This window comes from Chlamydotis macqueenii, chromosome 1, assembly GCF_036417535.1.
Source record: "Chlamydotis macqueenii isolate bChlMac1 chromosome 1, bChlMac1.mat, whole genome shotgun sequence".
Classification (NCBI taxonomy): domain Eukaryota; kingdom Metazoa; phylum Chordata; class Aves; order Otidiformes; family Otididae; genus Chlamydotis; species Chlamydotis macqueenii.
In genome coordinates this window covers 4,920,563-4,944,264 of record NC_141556.1, presented here as the reverse complement: position 1 = coordinate 4,944,264, position 23,702 = coordinate 4,920,563, and the positions used below count along the sequence as shown (strand labels likewise).

General features: G+C 42.8%; 1 protein-coding gene across 1 annotated transcript in view; it reads left to right on the top strand.

The window, feature by feature from the left end:
- ITIH5 (inter-alpha-trypsin inhibitor heavy chain 5) overlaps positions 1-23,702 on the top strand; it is a 49,612-nt gene that overhangs the window by 283 nt on the left and 25,627 nt on the right. The window contains exons 2-7 of the mRNA XM_086744801.1: positions 3,404-3,448; positions 8,584-8,747; positions 9,704-9,811; positions 11,211-11,461; positions 19,857-20,026; positions 20,601-20,717. Coding sequence (XP_086600927.1) covers positions 3,404-3,448; positions 8,584-8,747; positions 9,704-9,811; positions 11,211-11,461; positions 19,857-20,026; positions 20,601-20,717 — 855 coding nt within the window. The remainder of the gene's footprint in view (positions 1-3,403; positions 3,449-8,583; positions 8,748-9,703; positions 9,812-11,210; positions 11,462-19,856; positions 20,027-20,600; positions 20,718-23,702) is intronic.

Sequence of the window (23,702 nt, the reverse complement as noted above, 5' to 3'; positions counted from 1 at the left end):
CTGCTAAAACTGCATTTATTGCACCCGTTCCTGCAGCATGCCCATGGCTGTGGCGGCAGCTCAGCTCCGTGGGAGGCTGCTTCTAACGAACAAGGCAGTTGTTGGAGGTGCTAAGCCGGGAAAGCACCGGCACCCTCCCGTGATAGGTGCTACTGCCAGGGGATGGGTTCAAAGATGACATCCCCATAGCTGTGCTAACAAGACATTTCACAGGGACAAGGGAGTTAACACAGTGTCCTGGCCGTGGGCCAGTCTGAGTAATTCAGAATATTTCGGGCTCGGAGGAAAGTTCTTCTGCATATCGTCTCAGTCTTACTGTGCTTGATTTTTAACTCATGCTGGATAAAACAAACCACATAAATTTCAGCTTGCAAAATGCTTCTTGACCAGGAGATGAAAAAAAATATTCTGCAAGTGTGGGCTCTTATGTTGTTTTGCTATGTGGCTTAGATTTTCTGGGGAAATGGGGCTGAAAAAGCAACAAACTTTTTGCAAGTTAGCAAGAGAGTTTAGATAGTGGTTTGGGAGGCTGTGATTTAAAAGGCTGAGCTTCAGATCTGTGCTCACATCCTTCAGGTCCGTACAAGCTATCATGTGTGACTGGGTCACTCAGGGCATCAATCAGTTATCTACATCTGATCAGATCTGAGAGGCTCTGTAGCATCTGAGGCACTCATGTGGGACTGGCAGATATAAAGCAGGACCTATGGAAGACCTGTGCCTTGCTAGAGGCCAGGTGAGATACCCTAGCATGTCTAAAATGTCAGTGAATGCCTCTATTTGGCATCTTCTACCATCTAGTAAGTAGTAACACTCTTCATATGTATTTGTACACATCTCAGAGTTGGTCATTCAGTTGCTTATCCCACCCAGAATGGGAAGAATCTCTCTCCAGAAGTGCTCATGTCTTTCCGCTATGAAGACCTCAGCAACCTTTTTGTTAATCCTGATTACTGTGAACACATATTCCTTGTTGGGGAATTCAGACACAAACCAATATTGTCTTGCAGACCCACCTGTCTTGAAATGACGTGGCTGATCTTGCTTGGGTCAAATGAGAGTGTTTTCACAAGAGCTGTGTTGCTGGCAGATCAGTGGCCGCAGTAACTTCCAACAGAAAAGCAGTGATGTATAAATAGAGATGTTGACCTAGCCCCCTGGGACAGCCAGGTCTGGAAGAGGACATCTGTGTGTCCTCACTGAATACATAAGCCAGGTTAAGAACAGGCAGATGCTTCCCTAAATCAACATGCTACACTATAAACAAATCTTCGAGAGCTTCTGGAAAGCGTGTAGGGCCGTGTTTAACTGTATCATCCTGGGAGGATCTTCCTACACAAAGGCAAGTACAGACACAGGTCTTTGCAGGATTGTGGTGTTTGCAATGAGTGTGGATTACTTTTTGGCTCATCCGATGATTGACCGCTCTGCTGAGGTAGTTGACAAGGTTGCTAGTTATTACCATTGCAGTAGAGGTAGTTCTTCTGTATCAGCGTACCCTGCAGCAGTGCTTTGGCAGTAGTCATGAAGCTCTAGCAAACAGAATACTCTTATCTGGTGATCCTTATCTACTCACCAATGTCCACTGGTTATCCTCAAGACAATAGAAGGTAGCTTTTGAAGAAGCCAAGTCATACAAAGCTGTCTTATGCAAGTAAGGAAGCAAACAAAATGAGTGTGTGATGAGGAAAGATAAAACCAGTAACCAAATTTCCAATTCCACTAATTAGTCAGTAAAAACCATTGTGACCGTTCTGTATAGGATGACAGGTGGATTCGTTCCAAAAGGTAATCCTTTAGTAAAAAAGTACTGAGAAGCACTGATCTCTCATCCCTTCCACTGCTCCAAGCAGGACCAACTTCACAGATATTTGTCAGGCTTGTTTTGAAGCACCTACAGTGATGGAGGCTCTGCAGCCTCTCACAGCAGCCTCCTGAGGTGCTTTACTTGTCTGAGATAATAGACTCACTCAGAAAGTTTATTCCAAAATTTAAACTGCAGAGGATTCTCCTCATCTCCCTCCCTCTCCCTCTCCCTCTCCCTCTCCCTCTCCCTCTCCCTCTCCCTCTCCCTCTCCCTCTCCCTCTCCCTCTCCCTTTCCCTTTCCCTCTCCCGCTACCGCTCCCGCTCCCGCTCCCGCTCCCTCTCTTCTCCATTGAGAATTTCCCAAGGGAGCTGTTTTTCTGTGGTTCTACTTTACAAGACGTTGGCTAAAATAATGAAGAAGGAAATAATAAGGACTCTAGCAGAGAAGACTGTTTAATTTTTCCATTGGGCTTTCCCGAGCTCTGCAATGCAAGGTATAAACAGACATGAAATCATCTCATTGGCAAGGAGTGCTGTTATTTCAGCGTAAATCAACAGAAAGGGCAAATCAGGTAAAAAAATATCATTGCATTCCTCTGCTCTCCAGAGTTTTACCGACATTTTAAGAAGTCGCTTGGCTTCCCTCATTGACAAGAGTCTTGCACTCTCTGTTTTGGGGAGGGATTTAATTTGGAGATGTTGCTAAGCTGAGACTTACACCGTGTGCAGGGAAGAAGTCAGAGGAGTTGTTTTTGTGAAGGGCGATACGATGAGTACGATTGCCTTGTCATAGGTGAAGCACTTCATTTCATAATAAAATCTGTGGCTGAATTTAAATATCTTTATTCCCTTTTTGCACCTAACTAGTGCTTTTCTGTCACTGCACAATAAATACTCAGTACTTGTGGAGAGTTTTTAGGCAACAGACCTGCTGTTGAGGCTGATAGCTGAAGCTGATGCTGTAATATTACTCTACACAAGTCCTCCCTTGGAGGAGGTTCACACATGCAGCAGAATGGAGTTATGCTTGCCCCATCACGTGAGTGCTAGGTGTTAACCTGGTCACTGCTCAGACTTGCATGGAGCACTCTTGCATGGATGAAGACCACGTCTGGACTGGGGAATGGGCTTTTGCTGAGGATGTAGATGGGTCCCGCATGGCATTTGACCAGCATTTTGGACCATCTAGCAGCATTTCTCATCACGTGCCGTACACCATGCAACAGGGCAAAACCAGTGACACAGAGCCTTTATGTCACTCCATAGGATGCTATAAGGGAACACATTTCCAGGGCCAAGACATATTGTCCAGGGCGAGGGCTAAAGGCTGAGGTTCCTGTCTTCATATAGAGGGTTTCTTGACAAGTAGCATGTGCAAAACACACAGTACCGTCTTGCCTGTGGGAGCTGCATTCCACTGCTGAGCTTTGATCAGAGGGTCTGTTAATGTAGAAGAGATTTAGGTTTTAATTTTAACCAGAGGAACATTTGAACCTGGCCAAGAGTGATCAGTCATACAAACCTATGTCTGGATTTAAACAAGTGACGTCTTCTGTAAGTTTACTAGGTTCCACTAACTCCCTTAATTCTTTGCAGGTTGCACGCCGTGTTCCAAGGCAGGCCAGATTTTTGCAGAGGCTGGTACGTATCGCACTGTGTCTTTGTTTTACCTCATGGGAATTACATTTGCTCTGTGTATATATGTTTGTGTGCATCCCTGCGCCCAGGAATGAACTATGTCAGTGGGTGATGGTAGAGTGAAATTCTAGGTAAAAATTCTTCTTTTTGATTGATGCAACAGGTATAGGTTCTTTTAATATTTCCCAATCCATCGTCTAAATCCCAGATTTGGAGAGAGAGCGTCCAATATTACAAACCTTAATTATGCAATGAACATAAGCCTGATGAAATCTCATTGAATTTGAAGAGAAAGGGAGAATTTGCTTTCAACTTTGAAGATCTCTGTTGTTCTCTGTCCAAAATTTGCTGAAGAAAGGAAGAAAACAAGGAAGCCAATATCCTTCTTTTGGCATGGGAACTTAAGGTTTGTGATGTAAACCTGCAATAGTGAGATGTACAGCATCTGTGGGATCTGGCTATATCACTGCACTGCACAGCTTAGTTCAAAACTTTGGCTAAAGAGGCAGCCAGTGAAATTACTGCTCAAGGCCAGTTATTTTTCTGCCTTTTCTGAGGTGTGGGGTCTTCCCATGTGAGAACCAGAGGAACTCATTTCACACACACTGAGCAGCCGTCACATGTTAATAGCTTCTGGTCGCTTTGATCTTTGACAGATTTGAATCAGCAGCCTACAGGAGAGCAACTCTCAGTCTTATTACCAGTTTATTACTTCTAATCTGAGATACGGTCAATTTGTTTTGGTGAAAGCAACTGATAAAGGTGAAAACATGGAGTGTATTTCATTGATCTTCAGCTCTCTTCTGTCTTTCCAAACATTTGATGTAAACAAGCATAAAATCATCTGTTTGGCAAGAAAATTTCATCTCCCAGTTCATCATAATCACCAGGACACCTTCATAAAGCATCCAGCCAACCTGCCTCATAGCAGCGTGCTGATCTGCCACCTTGGCGTGCCCGAGCTTTATTTTTAATGGGGATAATAAATCACAGTAATAATAATATTAAACAAATGGTTTGTTTTGTTTTGTTTTTTTTTTCCCCTTTGTGCTGCCTCTCATCTTCTGGAGGCCTTAATAAAAAGTGGAGAAAACAAACACGCATTTGCGCAGCTGTAAGTCAGAGCATCACGCACTGATGGATTGTGCAAGAGCTCCGGGGAACGCACAAGAATCGCAGACTGGAACTTGGGCTGCCCGCCAAGCCCGACCTAGCAACCTGGTTGGAAGCTGCCTCTGCCCCCACCATTTGTATTTTCTATATACAAGGAATGGCAGATCCCTTCCAGGGACGGGAAGATGAATCAGTTCTTTGATCCTCAGTTGTATGTGATGCCCTTGTGCAGTGTTTGCTTTCTCCAACAGCAACTCCTATCCACCAGGAAGAGGAAGACATGCTGAATGTCTTTTTTTTTTTTGTCTGATTTTGCCATTCCTCAGTTTGTGAGGATATCAGAGCTGGAGCTCCTTCAATGGGATAGAGAGATATTACAGAGATCAGCTGAAGCCAGCAAATACTAGATTCAGAAAAAAAAACAACCACAACTCTAAGTGATGTGGTTGTTCATATAAAATATCATTAAGCTGTGAAATGGCATGCTGCAAGATCTTCCAGAAGCTAAAAGTTTACATGGATGCAAAAAGCAGCTGTGTAAAGTCATAGATGAAAAATATGCAGAGGTTTACTAAGCACAAAAATACCACCCATGGTTCAGGACTTCCTTCAGCCATAAATTACTGAAAACTGAGAGAATATTTCTGGATAGTATCAGCACAAGTTGGACTGATTTTACACTCTTCTCTAATCATGTACTATTGATCTCTGACTGAGAGGCTATAGGATCAGAATTGCTTTTATTCTCACCTAATATAACCATTCTTATGTTCTTGTAATAACAAGAGCAAGCCCTCTGTCATATTGTAAGGACATTATGACTTCAGTTGAATCCATCATTGCATTCACATTGTTAGAATCAGTGTCAAATCTGTCACTGCAGAACCACTCCTGTCTCAAGTTGTCATAGTTCAGCTCCAATCGGGACCAGACTATGCAGTCTCTCTCTCGCTCCCCCCACCCTCCGAGAGAATAGGAGGAGATATAAGGAAAAACGACTCGAGGTTTGAGATAAGGATGGGGAGAAATCCTTGAAGTTACCGTCACGGACAAAACAGACTCGACTTGGGGAAAACTGTTCATTTATTTCTAAAACTAGCAGGAGAATGAGACAGGGAACAAGATAACCTCCTCCCACCCCTCCCTCTTCCCGGGCTTAACATTATCTCTACTACCTTCCACCCCCAAGCAGCACAGGAGGGAAAAGGGAATGGGGGTCGCGGTCAGTTCATCATGTGTTTTTTCATGCCGCTGCTTCATCGTCGGGGGAAGAACTCCTCACATTCCTCCTCTGCTCCTGCGTGGGGTCCCTCCCACGGGCCACAGTCCTTCGTGAAACTGGTCTGGCATGGGTCATCTCTTCCACGGGGTGCAGTCCCTCCAGAACGGCTGTCCCAGCGGGCCCTCCATGTGCCACAGCCTCCTTCAGGCCTCCACCTGCTCCAGCGTGGGGTCCTCCACGGGCTGCAGGGGGATCTCTGCCCCTCCGTGGACCTCCATGGGCTGCAGGGGGACAACCTGCTCCACCATGGTCATTACCACGGGCTGCACAGGAATCTTGGCCAGGAGCCGCATTACTCCTCCCCCTCCTTCTTCACTGACCTTGGCGTCTGCAGCTGTTCCTCACAACAGGCTGGCAGACACCTCTCAGGATCCTTTTTACATCTTATTCACTTCTCATCTCCTCTCCACTTCTTGCAGCCGGGCCAGGCTGAGTCGGGCCCAGTCGGCTGCCCGGCGGGAGGCCAGAGGGTGAGGCCTGCAAGGCCCACAAGGCTCACGCCTCCCCCTCTCTGCCCGTGCTCAGCTGCTTCACATCTTCTCTTACTTTTTTTTTTCTGTTTTCCCCTTCTTAAATATGTTATAGCAGAGGCGTTATCATGGGACGGTTCTGCTACCAATTGGCTCGGCCTTGGCCAGCAGCGGGTCCGCCCTAGGCCCAGCCGAGTCCACTGAACAAAGGGGAAACTTCTAGCAGTTTCCTACAGAAGCTGCCACCTTAGGCCCCCCCTCACCCAACAAAACCAGAACACAAGTAAAAGGAAAGGGCTTGATCCTCTTTTGCTGTTGAGCTGTTGACTGTGTTTGAACTCACAGCTTATGATGAAATGCAGAACATGGGAGTGGATGCAGAAGATCTGGAACCAAAGAATTCGCTGTAATTTCAGATTCTTTCTTTTACTTCTATTATTAAATCCTCTATATCTGTTGCTATGCCACAGGCAATTAGTGGTATGGATGACAGAAATGTCAGCTCATTATATCTGGAAATGTTCCTACAACACTACTTCCGATCAAAACTCTCCATCCTCTCCGTCTTCAGGATAATGAGACTGGAAAGTCATGCCTATGTATCAGGGAAGGTCCTAAGAAGAGCAAGGTCTAGGTCTAATGAACAGTGATTGAGTAAAATCCACTAGTGGCCTAAAGAGGGGATATTAGCTCTGAGCAGATGCATTCTAGTCTAGATCCGTCTCACTGTCTGAAATCAGTGAGACGAATCACACCCTAAAAGTGCTAATTTCTTACCATTATGCTCCGTGGGAGCTGAGCCTGTGCTAAGTAGGATGGTCATGGACACAGAGCACATTACACATTCTCCAGCTGTTGAAGATATCTATTACAATTAAGCTTATCAGAGACACGTTTATCAGAGTCTTTCTAAGCCTTGAAAGTGTAGGCAGGTGTGGATTTATTCCAAGTCCATTGACAGTTCTGCATTTGTTTCCAGTGAATCCTCATTCTTGCATTTGCCTGGAATTCACCAGCCCAGCAGCTTGGTTAGTTGGATGCTCAGCACTAATTCTGCTTCTGATGCTCTCAGCTACTACAGAAATGTTCTTGTTTCATACTTGCTCCCATTGTTAAGACATTTGTCAAAATTATTTTTGTTTGGAAAAACAGCTGGGAAGTGCAGCTGAAGAGCATGTTCTTGTCTTCACAAATCTTATATGACTGTGATTTTTTTATCAATAGTAAGAGTCTCGGTGTTTTTGGTTTAGTGAAGTTGCTCTGTATTTGCAATGTATTTTACTCTGTATCTTCCTTCTGCTTTTGAGGGTTTGGCCTTTAACTGTTTAAGGCAACATACAGAATTTTTTTTTTTTTTACATGGGCTGCTTATAATTAAATACACTGAAGTCTTCCAGGAAGAAAGTTGAGCTCCATGGAGATCTTGCTGTCAAAAATCACATTAGACTGGAGAAATGCTCCGACCCGGGACTTGTGCACAAAAACACATTCCCAAGAAGCAGAAATTGGCTTTCAGCTTCCATTGCTACATCATGTGTCATTCATTGCATTCTGTGCTTCTTCTCTGCTGGAAAGAATCCAGTGTGGGCTGAAAGTCTTAAAATATTTTGCTTGAGATGTCATAGTGTCAATGTTTCTTATTAAACCTCTTCAATTCATTGGCTGAGACCTCCAGGACGGATTCTCAGCAGAGGAGGTCTCAGTTGACTCCATTGACAGCTAACTTATGGATGTGATTGTATTAATTTGAAGATGCTGCTTCATACACAGTGATTTCAGTCTTTCAAGAGATCTTACATCTACTCTTGTGCACAGTCCACGAGGTAGTTTCTCTGACATCAGTTCTAGACCCTGTGGGAAAATATATTTTTGGCTTCTGTTCCCAAGCCATAAGGGACTAATCCTGATCCTCTCACACAGTCAGAGCTGAAAGGTGCAATTTAGGATACAAATGGATTCTATTAGTGTGTTTCACAACATAAAGGCTGGCATAATCAGAGCTCTCATCGTGCCTGGAGCCTTCCCAGGCACTGGGGAATGACTGTGACCTTTGCATTTGAGCATGAACAAAAGCAGTGAGATATCTCAGGTTTACCTTTTGCAGCTCACCTGAAATTGAGCCCTACCTTGCCTGCTATTGATTATTGATAGGGAGTTTAATGCTCATAGGGTGGTTATTTGCTTGAGCATATTAAGTATTAAACCCAGTGAAATACTGAAGGGATGAGTTATCTAGCTGTCAGTGTTAATAGATAATCTTTTGATACCTACAGGAAACCAGGCCTCGGATGTCCGAATTCACTGTGAAATCCACAATCATTTCTCGGTATGCTTTCACCACGGTGTCGTGCACAATGGTGAACAGTGGATCTGAGGCTCGGGAAGGTGTGTTTGAGATGCAAATCCCAGCGGCAGCCTTCATCTCCAACTTTACCATGTAAGTAAGTAATGTTGACAGCTGGTCAGTGGTTCTGCCATCCGACATATAGCTCTCTGAGATTTCAAAAACTGGATAATCTGCAGCAGGACTGTGTCAAGGCCTTTTTGCATTTCTTTGGGAAAAATAAAACCACACACATGACATACGCCATCCGAGACTGGTCATGGCCCCAAAGCACAGACCAAGTCCTTGGATAACAGGATGCTAACATTTAAGTCCTCAATGTACATGGGGAAGAAAATTATTCTGTTTCCTATCTGAGTGTCTTTTAACAACTTCCTTCTCCTCCTCTCTCTTTGATTTGGACAAAAAAAATTCTCTCCTAGCCCTCAGAAACCTTTCCAATTAGAGTTTCAGCAACACCAGCATGTGGTAGTTATTGAGGCCACAACTTTGGACCTGGCCACAGCAGATAGTGGAGCTGCTCTTCTAGGACAACTTCAGTTTGGACTGAATAGGAGGAAAAACAGTCTTTTGCCATTGGCCAGCAAAAACACATGTTAAGGGCTGTTTCCTTGTGGAATCCATGGCCCTATGACTCATTCCCAGGGAGAAGCATTTATTTAGGGAGGCAGCTAATCGATAGCAGTCATCCTGAATATTGCCATGTGTATTGACACAGATGGTGGATCTGAGATTAGACAAAAAAAAGTGCTTGTTGGGATTCTTGGCAATTGCTTTGCTTTCTGATTTGCATCCTTATGCTTTGGAGATTACCTACTGAACTGGTGTTTTAGAGAGGTAAACTCCTGGACTAAAATATACTCTGCTAGTATAATGAGCCAGGGAACTTCTAAGCTGGCTTCTGTCTCAGTGACTCAAGGAGAGTTACACCAGCAGTACACTTAGCCTATTCACATGTGCACAGGCTGTGAACCCTTCTACAGCAAGCTGTACAGCTGTCAGTGTCTATGCATGCAGAGTGGTCATGCTGGCATCTCTGGTCTCTCCAGGAGCATCGGCAACAAGACTTATTACGGGGAGGTCACAGGGAAAGAAAAGAAACATAGCAGTGATGACAAAGCAAGGCCCAAGAAACCTCCGAGCCCTACGGATGCAAGGTAAGTGTCATGCATTTGTCTGTGTTCTGAGAAGTGAAATAGTCTCCCCCATCTTTATTTCGGCTGCTTTGGCATACCCATCTGTAGATTTACAGGAAGAAAGAACTGCTTAGAACGTTATTCACATTGCCTGGTGTCATTACCATGTTTCAAGTAATGTAAAATTGCATGTGGTCTTTTCTAGCCCTGTTAACACAACATTTTCACTTCCAAGATGCTCCAAGATGTACTTGAGCAGGAAAGAAGTCTTGTTACTTCCTGAATAACAGGCAGGAAAATTAGGCATGTAGAAATTCCATGAGTTACAACTTCAAGACTACGAAGTTAGTGGTAGAACCACAGGTAGCCTTTTGTAATCATGCTTACTTGCCCTATTCTTGGCACTTGGCTGTGTTTAGTCCTCTTGGCCAAGCACTGTCTAAAAGTGTCATCCCTTTAATAATCTTAAAACCTGTATATTAATCTGAATGCACTTCTTCAGCAGCACTATGGGGTATTTTCCCCCTTCTATTTTCATCCAAATAGCTCTCAAATATTTGCACTGTTGGATGGATTTTGCTGCTCTGGAAAATCTTGCACTATTCCCAGTTACCTAGGAGAGCAGCAGTATTTCAGCATAAACACATGATTAAGAACTGCTAAATAGACTGTGATTTTCAGACCAGAGAAAAGATGAACTGTGGGGTCTGACAGAGATCTGAACTCATGAGGGGTACATGGAAGGAGAATAAGGAAATTTATTTTTTGTCTCCCATAGAAAAACTAGGGAAAATTGAATGAAATTATCAGATTTCAGGTTCAAAGTGGCCAAAATAAGGTATTCTTCACATAAATTGTCTTTCTTACCACTAGAAATTTTGGATGTTAAGCTTAATGTGGGTTCAAATAGTGACTAGACAATTTTTTTTTTTTGGTAGGAAAATCCATCAGGAAGCTTTGGCAAAGGTTGCTGTCTCAGAATCTAGACAAAGACAGGCAGAACCTGAAAGAGTTCTGTATTTTTCTTGAAGCACTGCATTTCTCTTGTCCTGCCCTGTTGCATCCTCTGCTGTAGATGATTACTACCTGTCATTGTTAGACCACTGGTATGACTCAGAGATGTCATTCCAGCTGCCCTAAAGACTAACATTAAAAAAAAAAAAATCTTTTTATATGTGTTAGAGAAATCAAAGTTTCACTTTAAGCCAGATGCCGCCATCACCATCAGGACCAGACACATCTATCACTGATAGTTATCACTTCAGCAGGGTTACGGGAAAAGTGGTCGGGGGGAGCACACTGTCACACAATGATAGGAAATACTTTTATTTGACCTACAAAATCCAGATGCATCGTTCATTGGAGGAGGTGGTGTGTGATGTGTATGGGATGTGAAAGTGTCTTTGGATTTTCCTTCCAGGGAGAATGGCTATGAGACATTCAAAGCTTCTGTCTTCATTCCTCGCAAGATGCAGGCCAAGTTCCTACTGCATTATGAAGAGCTTTTGCAAAGGCGACTGGGAAAATATGAGTATACAGTCAGCATCCGGCCTCAGCAGCTGGTGGGGAGGTTACGAGTGGAGGTGAACATCCTGGAGAACTCAGGCATAGTTTCACTGGAAGTGCCTCCCCTTCGAAACAGCAAGCATAAAGGCAATGGGAAAGTTGAAGGTAAGGCGAGATTTTGTGACCCGTGGTTTTATGATCCATCACTTCTCAAGAGCTGGACTGGTAGTGCTGGGAGTTCTCCAAGGCAGTCTTGGATAATTGTGTAGACTGGTGTTTCATTCACTTTCCCTCTGCTCCAAATGAGGGATCAAACAAAACCCCAACATTGTATTAAAGCAGCGTTGTCTAGGATCAAGCCTGTAGTAGAAACTAGAGGACACATCTCATGAAGACAACAAGAAAAAAGAATGCTAGCGGCTCATCAGGCATAAATTATTCTGGCAAATTCCAACTATTACTTTATTTAGAAAGATACATTTTTTACTTAGCCTTCTTAACTCTTGCTGCACTCACTGTATGACAGGTACATTCCGTCCCAAAGGTGACTCCTTTTGAGTGACAAGCATGTCTCCAAGCATCACAGGCCACCAGCAATTCCTATTTAGAGACCTCTCATTCACTGGCAGGGCAATCCCCAGGTTCATGAAAGTTGCTATAATGGCTACAATGTGAAAGGGATTTCAGGATTACGAACTCTGTGCAGTTCAGTGGTGAGAATTCAGTCTTATTATAAAGGCTGATGGCTTTTGTTCTATTTTCTGTGGATGACTGTGTCTACGTGGTATCTGTGCATAAGCATGTGAGAACCTTGGAGCTTAATGAATATAGCGCTGATCCCATTCAAATCAGTAGGATTTTTTTTTTCTATTGTCTTCACAAGCTTTGAACTGGGCCTTCAGGCCTTGTGCTCCGCATTTCAGCAGGCTCTTCCCTGGCTCCACATCTTCTGGGAACTGTTTATTTTAAGTGAATTGTTTTTTCCATCCATCCATGCCAAAGTAGATAGGAAATCCTGCATTTTAGAACATGGGAAATTCCAAGATGAAAATCCATGTTTTGCCAAAGCTTTAAGAATGGTCCAAGTATCTACTCTTACCCCCAACAGTCCTCCCTCACTGTTCAGACTGTGTAAAGGTAATCTTTCTAGTGTAAACTAACAGTGAGGAGTACAGGATACTGCGATTGCTACGTGTTAACATTTTGACAAAAAACCCTCACTGAAAAAAGAGGGTGAGTCTGACCTGGAAGCAGGATGTGCAGTCTTGTGGGACTCGATCCTTAGTTACTCTAAGTGACATAATGCTAGCAAAATCAGTGGAGCTGTTCTAAAGTACGTGAACTTGAGTTAAACTGATTGCTTAGTGTGATCCTACTGATTTCATCCAAATCACAGTGAAATCAAGGCTCTCAGTGACTTGGGACTGGCTTCGGTTCAAGCCTTATACATCTGATTAGTCTCCCTGCCGTACATCCATGCACTCACTGTGTGATAAACATGTCCCTGATCAGGAGGGACAGGAAACCTTTTTCAGCTATCAGGGAGTATCGTAGTACATTGTGGTATATGGTTTCCTGCAAAACATCTGGCATTGATCAAGGTTAGAGACAGACTAAGCAGAGCAGACACACTGTTGGTCTAGTACAGTATGGAAATTCCTATATATATAAATGACATACGGGGAAAACTCTCGTAACTTGCTATCCAAACGGCAATCTGTGAGCACTGATCATTCTTGGCACTGTGCTTCAGATTTAAAACAGTTCATACAAAAATAGGCCCAAGCTCTAAGATTCCATAATCTCCCTAGCCAGTAACATGTGTCCCATTTCAGGGTGGGTAAAGCAACTGAAACTCAGATTCCCTGTGCCCTATCCTTGCTCAGAATTCAATTACAGACCCTTTCTATCTGGAATCGCCCTATACAGTTGGTGAAAACTGTTTGCTGTGATGAAATCACTGCAATGGAGGTCTCCGAAATGCCAAACACACTTTTGGGGTCCATCATGGGTGTGGGTTGTGGAGTGGATTGTGGCTCTGTCAGATCAAGTCTTCATTTGTACTCAGGTGTGTGCCACTCAAATGAGTGTATAGGGTTAATGAATTTAGTAGGTTTACTGAGCTTCTTTCTGATATAAAGCAAGAGGAGTAAATTAGGACATTACCAGTAGCCAGATGAAAAAAAAAAAAGTGAAAAAAGAGAACATATTAAAGAAGGTCTCAGAAGGGTCTAATACAGGTCGCAGAGAAGGACAGCTTGTTTTGGATAGGAGGGATCTATTCCTTGTGACCTCTTCTGACCAACAAGATCAATCACAGCTGGAGCAGACAACAGGAATTTCCTGCCTTCCTGGACACAAATGGAAACCATAAGAATATTCCTAGGGAGGACAAGGCTAAGGCAAGGAGCATTTCACTTGGAAATCCACTGTATTCCAGTCCGCTGACATCTCTCAAGTTTTATCCAGAAAGCAAAACATCTGAGTTGTTAGATCCTCCCTCCAAAGCCTATGACGCCCAAAGACTAAAGAGATCTGTGCATGCAGTGAGACCTCCAGGGAAGGCTATGGGTTTTTCAGTGAAGATGGGTAAATTGTGTGCCAGGCCAGACAGGCTGCTTGGCAGACAGTCTGCAAACTGGGAGCAAACAAAAAAAAGGACAGTGTCTGGTCTCTTCTTCGACTCCTGTGGCTTAAAACTCTTCAGTATTACTTAACTGGAGAGCATGGTAGCAATCTGGTAAATAAGTGGCCCCTAAGTATGTCAGATGCTGCCATACTGTGTTGCCTGTGGTGCCCCAAATGGGAGGTCATGACTTTAAAAAGGATCTAATAAGGAACAGAGGCTTGCATATTGGAAAATGGTACTGCCTAACTGGTTTGAGTTTGAATATGTCATGAAAACTCTCTTCCTCAATTTTCTATACCTACAAATATGTCAATAGTATCTCATGGTTAATGATAAAATGTGAGATTTTCATGGAATCACAGAATGGTTTGGGTTGGGGGCCTTAAAGATCACCCAGTTCCAACCCCTCTGCCATGATCAGGGACACCTTGCACTAGACCAGGTTGCTTAAAGCCCTGTCCAGCCTGGCCTTGAACACTTCCAGGGATGGGGCATCCACAACTTCTCTGGGCAACCTGTACCAGTGCCTCACCACTCCCACAGTAAAGAATTTCTTCCATATGTCTAATCTAAACCTACCCTCTTCCAGTTTAAAGCCATTACCCCTTGTCCTGTCACTACATGCCCTTGTCAAAAATCCCTCTCCAGCTCTCTTGTCAGCCTCCTTTAGGTACTGAAAGGCTGCTGTAAGGTCTCCCCAGAGCCTTCTTGTCTTCAGGCTGAACAGCCCCAACTCTCTCAGCTTGTCCTCACAGGAGAGGTGCTCCAGCCCTCTGATCATCTTCATATTTTGATAAGTGTTAATAAATTACCTTGAGAGTACTGAGTGAAAAATGTATTGTGACATCAAGTCATCAGTTAAATGGCATTCTGAGTAATATGTCCAAAGCTCCACCAACCTGAAACCATTGTTGAGGATAGGATGTAGCTTCACAAGTAATTTAGATACTTTTGACTCTGACTGACCTGGATAAGAAACTGCATTATTTTTATGAGTACCAGTACTGAAGATCCAGTGTAGGATAGGAAAATTAAGTTGAAAATCAAATACGTTTGGCTTTGGAGTCATCGACAGCTCCAGATGATGAGCACCAGCACTGACTGATGTTCACAACTGAAATGCCAACCTGTTGTGGTAACAAACTCTGTTACCAAAACTAATGATAAAAAAACCCAACACAACAGTTTAGATGGCCAAAAGTGGAGGAATGACTGATCTGCCTTTATTTCATGGATCAATCCTCTTACATTTATGGTGCTTTCTACATGCTATCCATAGAGCCAATGTGCCATGCAGGAAGCATAGTGGAAAAAACAATTTATCTGTTTAATGGTCACTCAAGATTTGCACTTTTGGCCGTAGCCAAACTGCTTGTACCCATACAATCTGTGACAAACAAAAGAGACAAAACTTAAAGACCTGTAGAAAGAAGATGTCGCGTGATGAGAAAGAGTGAAGAACACTTTTTTTTTCCTCCTATTTATAAAACAGCACAGAAATAACAGCAGTAGGAGCAGAAGCAGTTAAGAGACAAAATCTGCCTGGTTTTGAGTGTAAGGGCCCAAGATACAAAGATTGGTGTTGGTTCCACAAATTTCCAGTGATTTATGCAAAGTCAAGCTGTGCTTTGCTATAGATAGAGGCTCTTGGAAGGTCCCGCTTACATCCTCTCTGAATATGGAGGAGAGGCAATGTGATGACAGGTCTTTCCAGGGTATTTCCTTTGACAGTGACTCCTGGGTACACAGCTCCATCTGGGAGTTGTGTTTTTCCCAAAGGAAGATATTCGGCATGTGAGTTTTGGAAAGTGATATTTTGGCACGTGCAGGTGTTCTCTTCTGTCACATACAAACATCAGAACAGGAGACATTGAGGCCAATGATCCTGGCCTTCTCTGGTGACCTCAGAATGGAGCCATTTTCTGAATGATGTCCTGTCCAGTATCCTTAGTGAAGACTGTCCTCATCCTGTTCCTCCAGCGCAGTGGTGTGAGAACTAGTCATGAACTTGGGTAGGGAGACACTAGGCTGCTTGAGAATGACTATTTCTCTTCAAAGTCATAAGTCTCAGAAAGATTTTTATTTCTTATCACAGTTGTCTAGAAGTTTCTACACGTTAGTGGAGGATGAACTTTGCATTTGAGTGCTAATCCTCTAATCTGCTAGTCTCCAAAATTATTTACGTTTAACTGTTCGTCACGTGAGGACTACAGTTTTGTATGAAAAATGCTTTTTCCTGCTCTGTTTACTTCTTTAGCTGAATTTGGTGGAAAGATTCTCTAAAGGCCCTGTTAACTTCCTCCTTGTGAGCACAGACCTTCTCAAGTCTTTGGAGTTCATCCATGCTCAGTACTGTGCAATTTCTCATGGATTTTCCTCTCTCAGTCACTTGCTTGAAAAGAACTGGGCCACTAAACAGAGGAGAGAAATTGTGATCCAGATATCAAGTGCTACATAAAAAAGAAATAATAGTTACTGTATTAAAATATTAAAAAAGGCTGCTGCAAGGAGGAAAAGTATACTGTGCTTTCTATGTCAATAACAGAAAGAACACGAAATCATGGGTTTATAATCCAGAAAGAAAAATGTAAATTAGACACTGAAAATTTCTAACAGTGAAAAAGTGAAGCTCTGGAAAGGACTGGCAAGGGCAGGTACCGAGTTTCCATTACTGGAAGTCTGGGGTGTTTCCGGACCATGTTATAAAACCAAGTAGGAAGGGATTTGGTCTGGGAACATGGAATGAATTAGATAACCTGCCTTCCAGACCAGATTTCTATTATTTCAAGGGAAAAAAAAAGTTATTTTGGACCTTTTCTATCAGATAATTTTTTTTGTTTTTAATCTCCATCCTGTAGATGGGAGATCAGTGGCTATGAAGAACATGAGAGAGCTTCCCCAGATATTCTTGTCACTGACAATGGCTATGTGAGGCACCTTTGGAAACCTCCTCTCCAGGGGTTCCTAAAGCGTCTGTGTTACAGGGGATGACATTTCTCACCTCCAAAGAGTGTTTTGAGGAGTAACAGAGGAGTGCAATGTGACCCACATGATTCCATCTAGATTCCACAGTGCTTTACAAAACTGGATACGTGTGATTATTGCCCCGGTGAGGAAACTGAGGCATGGAGTGGCTACCTAACTCAGCTAATTTCAGATGGTCAGAGTCCATAGAAATGCTATGACTGGAATTCCTGCTGTTCTGCACAGCGTATTGTGCTTACCCATCAATGTGCAGAAGTATATGTGCAGTAGGTATAAGGAGAGAGCTTCTGTTTCCAGTGTGAGAATGACTTTTGCTAACCCTGATGTGCTATGGCCAGGCAGCCTAACCAGCGGCAATGTTTGCTTTTCAGCAGTTGAGGAGAAGTAATGTGAAACCCTCAAACAGATCAGAAAATATAAATGAACTGTTAAGCCATTTCTATGAATTCTGAACATTTCCCACACATTGGCAGTTAAATGGGATTTTGGAAGTGATAGAAGACAGATGGAAAATCCATGAAGACCAGTACAAGCAAATCTGATGCATTGCGTATTAAAAACATATTACATCTGTTGATTCATCAGGTCAAAAAGCAGCTATAAAAGTAAAACCAAATCAAGATAGAGGCAAAATCTTATAGAGATACTGATTTATTACTTTTCTTTGCCAGGAGAAATCTGAACTGTACACAGATTTTAGAAAAAATATCAAAGCTCTGAGTCATCATTTTATAAGCCCCCTTTGAGATTCAACACTAGTGTCCTTAAGCGATTTCAATGTACTTGCTGGGACCTCTCTCTCTGTTTCTGTCAGGATTAATGGATTGGAATTGGCAGAGTGAGACAAGCCATGATGCAGAGTCAATTCTTAACTTTACTGACATTGAGTAATAGCTATCATTCAACCTCCTTGGTCAAGACTCTTGCTGATGAGCTTGCTTCACATTCCAGGTCCTCCAACAATAATTTATGTGTGTAGAAGCTGGGCCAATGAGAAAACCCTTCCCTGCCACAACAGTACGGTCTTGTGCCTTGTCTATTCAAATGCACTCACAGGACAGCTGTAGAAGTAAAGCCAAATCGACATAGAAGTAACATTCTAGAGTGCTGTTGATTTAAGACTCTTATTTTCAGTCCTTTGCTTAGAGGAGCCTAGACTATACACAGCACTTTAGAGTAAATGTCACAGCTTTGGCTAACCATTTCATAAACCCACAAGAACCCTAGTCCCATGCATTTCTGTGGACTTTGACCTGTGGGAAATCAGGTGGTATAGGTAACCACTCCATGCCTCCATTTTCCCACTTGTTAAATTGACATAATCATATGTATCTGATTTTGTAAATCACTGTGGGATCTGAATGTGAGGTGGATTGTGTTCAATGTTGCATATAGATGTCACGTTGCATTCCTCTAATTCTGCTCAAGGCACTTACAAAGGTGGAGAAGTGCCACTCCTTGTTACATAGACAGTGTTATAGGAAGCCTGGAGAGGTTCCCAGTGTTATAGGAACCCTGTCTATGTCTGGACAGATGTATCATATCCTAATCTCCCCTGACACTCTTGACTTAATCTCCACTGAGCGTAACAGGAGCCTAGAAAATAAGCTCAGATGTAGGTATTTGTATTGTGAACACCTAAGCTGGACCTTATCCATTTTTTTCTTTTCCCTGCCATGCCACAGACCTCTTGGGCCATCTTTGGCAAAAATTTGAGACCCCCCCCCAGAGTATAATTAAGAAGCTCATTCTCACCAATTTTAATCAGCACAAGAGCAGATATAATAGAAGTTCTGTGCCTCAGAGGAGTGTTGGAATAATCACTGTGAGAGGCGAAGCACCCAAGAAGAACATCAGTTGAGAATCTGTTTTGGTGTTCTCAATAGCTTGTTGCAATAAGGGGGAAAGCCCTGGAAATCTGAGGAAGTTCAAGGCCAAATCTGACCTTTGGTTAGTCTCATGTAAAGGTCCTTACAAAGTTCAGAGGGAATGACCAGTTGGCACACTAGAAGAGAGTAAGGTGGGATTTTGGCCACACAGAAAGACGACAAGGAATCACTATATCCCTCAACTTTAGAAAATGAATGTAGCTAACAAGACAACAAGATGTTCCTTTAGGGTGACTCAGAGCTAAATTATTGTCTTTCTCTGAGATGCCCTCTGAAAGGCACATCTCTCTTCACTGACTTAGGAAGGGCTCTTGGAGATTAGGGTGAATTATGTCTCAGGGATGCAGTTTGCATGACCGCACTAGCAAGTGTTGGATTTTGTCTCAATCAGTCAGACTGAAATTGCAGCAACTATACTGATGACACTTTGCAGAACATAAAGGCAGCTGAGATGACTTCCTCAGATGTAGACATTACACATAAGATGCTTGTCGGATCAAGCAATCAATTGGTGAGATCAGTCCCACCTCACATGCCTACCTTACATCTGAACAAGTCACCTCAAGAACTCTTTATAATCAATAGGGAGAAATCTGCAGTATGATTCATCTAATCCTGGAGGAACTGTTTAAACAGTTCAAATGAATCATACTTGCATTGACTGGCAGGATCTCAGGTACAGGATCTGCATTCTAGATGTCTAGAATTGGCTGGAATGAGTACCACATATATGTTTGAAGTTGATAATTTAAAGAAAGCAATTAACAGTCATACCGAGAATATCTGGCCTTTGAGTTCAGTGACCTCCAAATAGACGTGAGCATTGGAATTTTGCCTAAACATTTATATCCCTGATAGCATTGCAATGTTGGTTTCAGTTCAGAATTAGAGGGGAGGGGTTGTTAAATTCTTATTTTATCACTGGTGAGCCAAATCTTTAATCTCAGTATGTAACTGTGCTAGTTGACCTGACTCCATGGTGACATTGTGTGTGCTGTACTTAGACATCTGTAAGACAATGGGAAAAACTTACAATACTGTGGTTTTATTTCAACAGGTGATGTTTCTCCTCCTCCTTCTACTGTAGTTGGACATACCAAAACCTTAGCTAAAGTTACATTCAATCCCACTGTTGTCGAGCAATCTAGGATTGCCCGAAATGGCATTTTGGGAGACTTCATCATTAGATATGATGTCAACAGGGAGCTGAGTATTGGGGATGTTCAGGTACTGTACATGTGACTCATCTTTTCTTTATTAACTATATCTGAGATGGTTCAATTGTCTTGCATGCTCCAAATGTCCTAGAAAATGTTTTCCAAGTGAAGGCTACTTCTCTCTCTCGTAAGAACTATACAAAATAAAACCAGTCAGTTGGCAGACACAAGATGTAGTTAAAAAACACAGGTCACTACTTCATTGAGTTTATTTTTTTGTATCTGCTTTTCAGTTTCTCAATATATTGGCTGTATATATCTGGATACAAGGCCAGTTCCCCAAACACATGTTGCAGTTCTGATCCCTGGGTACATACTTACCCTTACTGAATTTGGAAGTATTCTTACTGCCTTTAGAAGGAAATCCCAATGTTCATGTCCACTATGGAAGGAGATATGGAGAGCTCTAGAAAGCTCCCCCAGTCTCGATAAACAGGGGACCAGGGATACTAACTCATATCCTCCAATGTAGACAGACATTGAAAACAGGATCAGATGTGCCCAACCAAATATCCCATAATGATGTGTGTGGAACATTGCATCGTGACCTACCTTCAATTCCTGACTTCCTTGCTCTTCCACAGATTCTGAATGGGTATTTTGTGCACTACTTCGCGCCCACAGATCTTCCTCCACTGCCAAAGAATGTTGTATTTGTGCTTGACAGCAGTGCTTCCATGGTGGGAACGAAACTGAAACAGGTGAGGTCCTTGCATTTATTATAGATTGGTTGGCTGTAAGGTTGCAGAGAGCTTGGTTCAGACTTTTTCTCACCAAATGGGTTCTTCTGCAAAATGTTTGCTATGTCTGAGGTGAGAGGAGGCTTTGAAGAAACCTTAAGGCGAGATGATTTACCTGCAATGAGAAATTATCATGTTAGTGGGGATGGGATGAGAACAGAGAAAAGATACTACTGTCTTTAAATTACCTTGGCAAAACCATAATATCCACGCAGAAAAGGAGAAAAGTCCTGGTAGGGTTAGTATTGTTTCCTTCCATTTGAAGGCTTGCCCCACAGGCATGAGATACGGAGTAGTTGGTTGGCTTCTCTCTGTTGAATGGCCACATCTTTACCTTCTACTTTCTTACTGTGGCTGAGCTAATGACAGTGGAAAGTGACACTTTCCATGTAGGTTCAGTTTCAGTTTGTATGGATGGTGTGATGTGGTAACTCTACTAGAATGACTGAAGGCTTGGACTTGTATGTTGGCCAGTTAAGGGGCATTAATTAGTCCATTCAGGCTCCTTGGTTGCCTGCCTGGAACTTGCTGATGTTACTGGAAAATGTGGTTGTTTGAGAGCCTTTATTTTTCTTCCTTAGCCACCAACAGTAAACCAAATGTCCTTGAAAACACAGACCGTGATCATTCTGTCTTTGTCTTTGAACAAGGACATTGCGAGTATATATACCTTTCTGTCTCTGCTAAAACCTTTACTGCTGGGTTTCAAAAGTGGTCATAAATCTTAATTTAGAAGCTATGTCCCATATGAAATCAAATTATCTCCACTGTGAGCTAAAATGCAGCATGACTTCTATGGCTCTTAATTATCTTCCCCAGTGACTAGAGTAGCAGAGAGTTGTTAACAAACATACTGAGTACTATGCTGAATGAGGTCTTGAATGAAGATGCCTTTAAATCTTTACAAATTCCTGTGGACAGAGCCTGGCTCTTCGCTTTCTGTTATCCTTCTTCTGGCAAATGCCTGCCTTGCCTCACAGAATAAACAGATACTGCCCAAATGCACCCAGTCCTGCATGCTGAAAGCAGACGGTCGGCGATACAGCACTGAACCAGGGAGATTAAGACTCTGAAGGGCTTTGGTGCTACTGCGAGCTGTGCAAATAATGCCTTGGGTCAGCAAGATTAACCTTGTACTGTGAAAGCTTTTATTCTCCTCCTGAGCGTATTAGTGTTTCTTTTTCATATACTTACTAGAAACAACACGGCCAGGGATTAACCCTTGAAGGTCTACTTCATAGCCTAGCCAGCTCCTACTGCTAAACACACTTGAATGTCAGGCTAATTAGCTACAAATAGGTGCCTCTTGAGCCTGAAGTGAGAGAAGTGTCTAGCCAGAACCTTTGTCGAGGATGTACCCAATTTTTTGCCCTGTTATCTCAGACATATGCTTTTTATGGAGAACCACTGGTATGTTATGGAGGAATGCTATATGCAGGAAGCATTTATCTTCCTCAGACTTCAACTGCTCCAGAAAATAGAATTTCGTGGATATATGACCTAAATCATAAAAAACCCACACAGATTAGTCAAGAAAAGACCAAAATCTAGGACTGGCTGAATAATATGCCTCTTTTAGTACACTAAGAAAGTGTGATCAGCTACAGCCTTGACCCATGTCTGCTCAGTGGCCTTTTTACTCAATTGCTGTTGTTATTAAGATGTATGTTAAATTACAGACATCTTAATGGCCGTAATACAGGAGGAGGCAGGATACATCCGAGCAGGATACATCCGAGGCAGGATACATCCGAGCAGAGGACATGTCTCCTTTTCTTCTTTTCTCTCAGACTCTTGCAGCTGTGGTGATCTATGGTGGTGTGCAGAGAGCTGGGAATTCCCATGGGACTGTCTTTCCTCATTGCTCCCTACTGAGTCACGTGCAAGACCATCTGAAAATACAGTCAGCACTTGTAAAGACTGCTCGTGCGGGTCAGCTGCGGTAACTACGACAAAGGACAGATTTTAGGGTTTTATAAGCAAGGATGAGAGACGTCAGCTGCGCACCCTTTTCTATAGTAACTTGAGGAGATGTTGTGCTCTTCCCTCATCTGCTTTCGTGAAGTTAATGGAAAGTAACTCAAATCGGGTCAGGATTTCATGCATCCTGCAGTTCCCACAGTCTAATTGTGAGTCATGTCTTCTTTTCCTCTCCCAAGGTTTTCCTTTTCCTATATGAATTTTTATGTTTTTGTGCCATTCTTTCTTCCTAAGATATCTCAGTCATTGAAGCAACAAGATGTCCAGACCCAGTAGCAAACACATGTAGTGAGACTAGATGATCAGCTTAAATCAAATCATTAAGACCCTAGAGACATTCCCCTCACATCACTTAGATATATGTTAGCTTTGTGGGGAAGACCAGCTAATGTGCGTATTCCTCCTGCAGTTTTCACAGCCTCTGAACTCTGGTACTGTCTAGTAAACTCAACTGTGTTGTAGCAGTCCACCTCCACCGAGGATCTGGGCCTTTGTGACATTCACCTTCGTGCACTGGCAGGGAGATCTTGAGCACCATGATAAAAAATTTTTCATGTGTTCAAGACTTTGCACGTAATTACTGCTGTCTCACTGGCAAGGAAAGTACTGGTTTTGTCCTCACAAGCTGTGTTCCTTCGTTTGTGAAGAGACAGTAAGCTCTGTGTGGAATAGTTACTTTTAACAGGAGCCAGAAGAGCCTGGGGAACGGGTTATATCTGCAAGGTTTACTGGGAAGTGAAATTATTTGCCATTTGAGCAGTCTGATTTTCATGGTACCTTTGGCTTTAGAGGTGAAGAGGGACATAGTTTTACCTTGCTATAACTAGGAGAAAGAGGGGCCAGTTATAGGTTCACCACCTTATGATTATCATGATTATCCTCAGCTTCACTAAACATGGTAAAAAAGGACCTTTATCACCTGCAATTCAGTGTTACAGACCAAGCATGTCCCAAGCTAGGAATGTG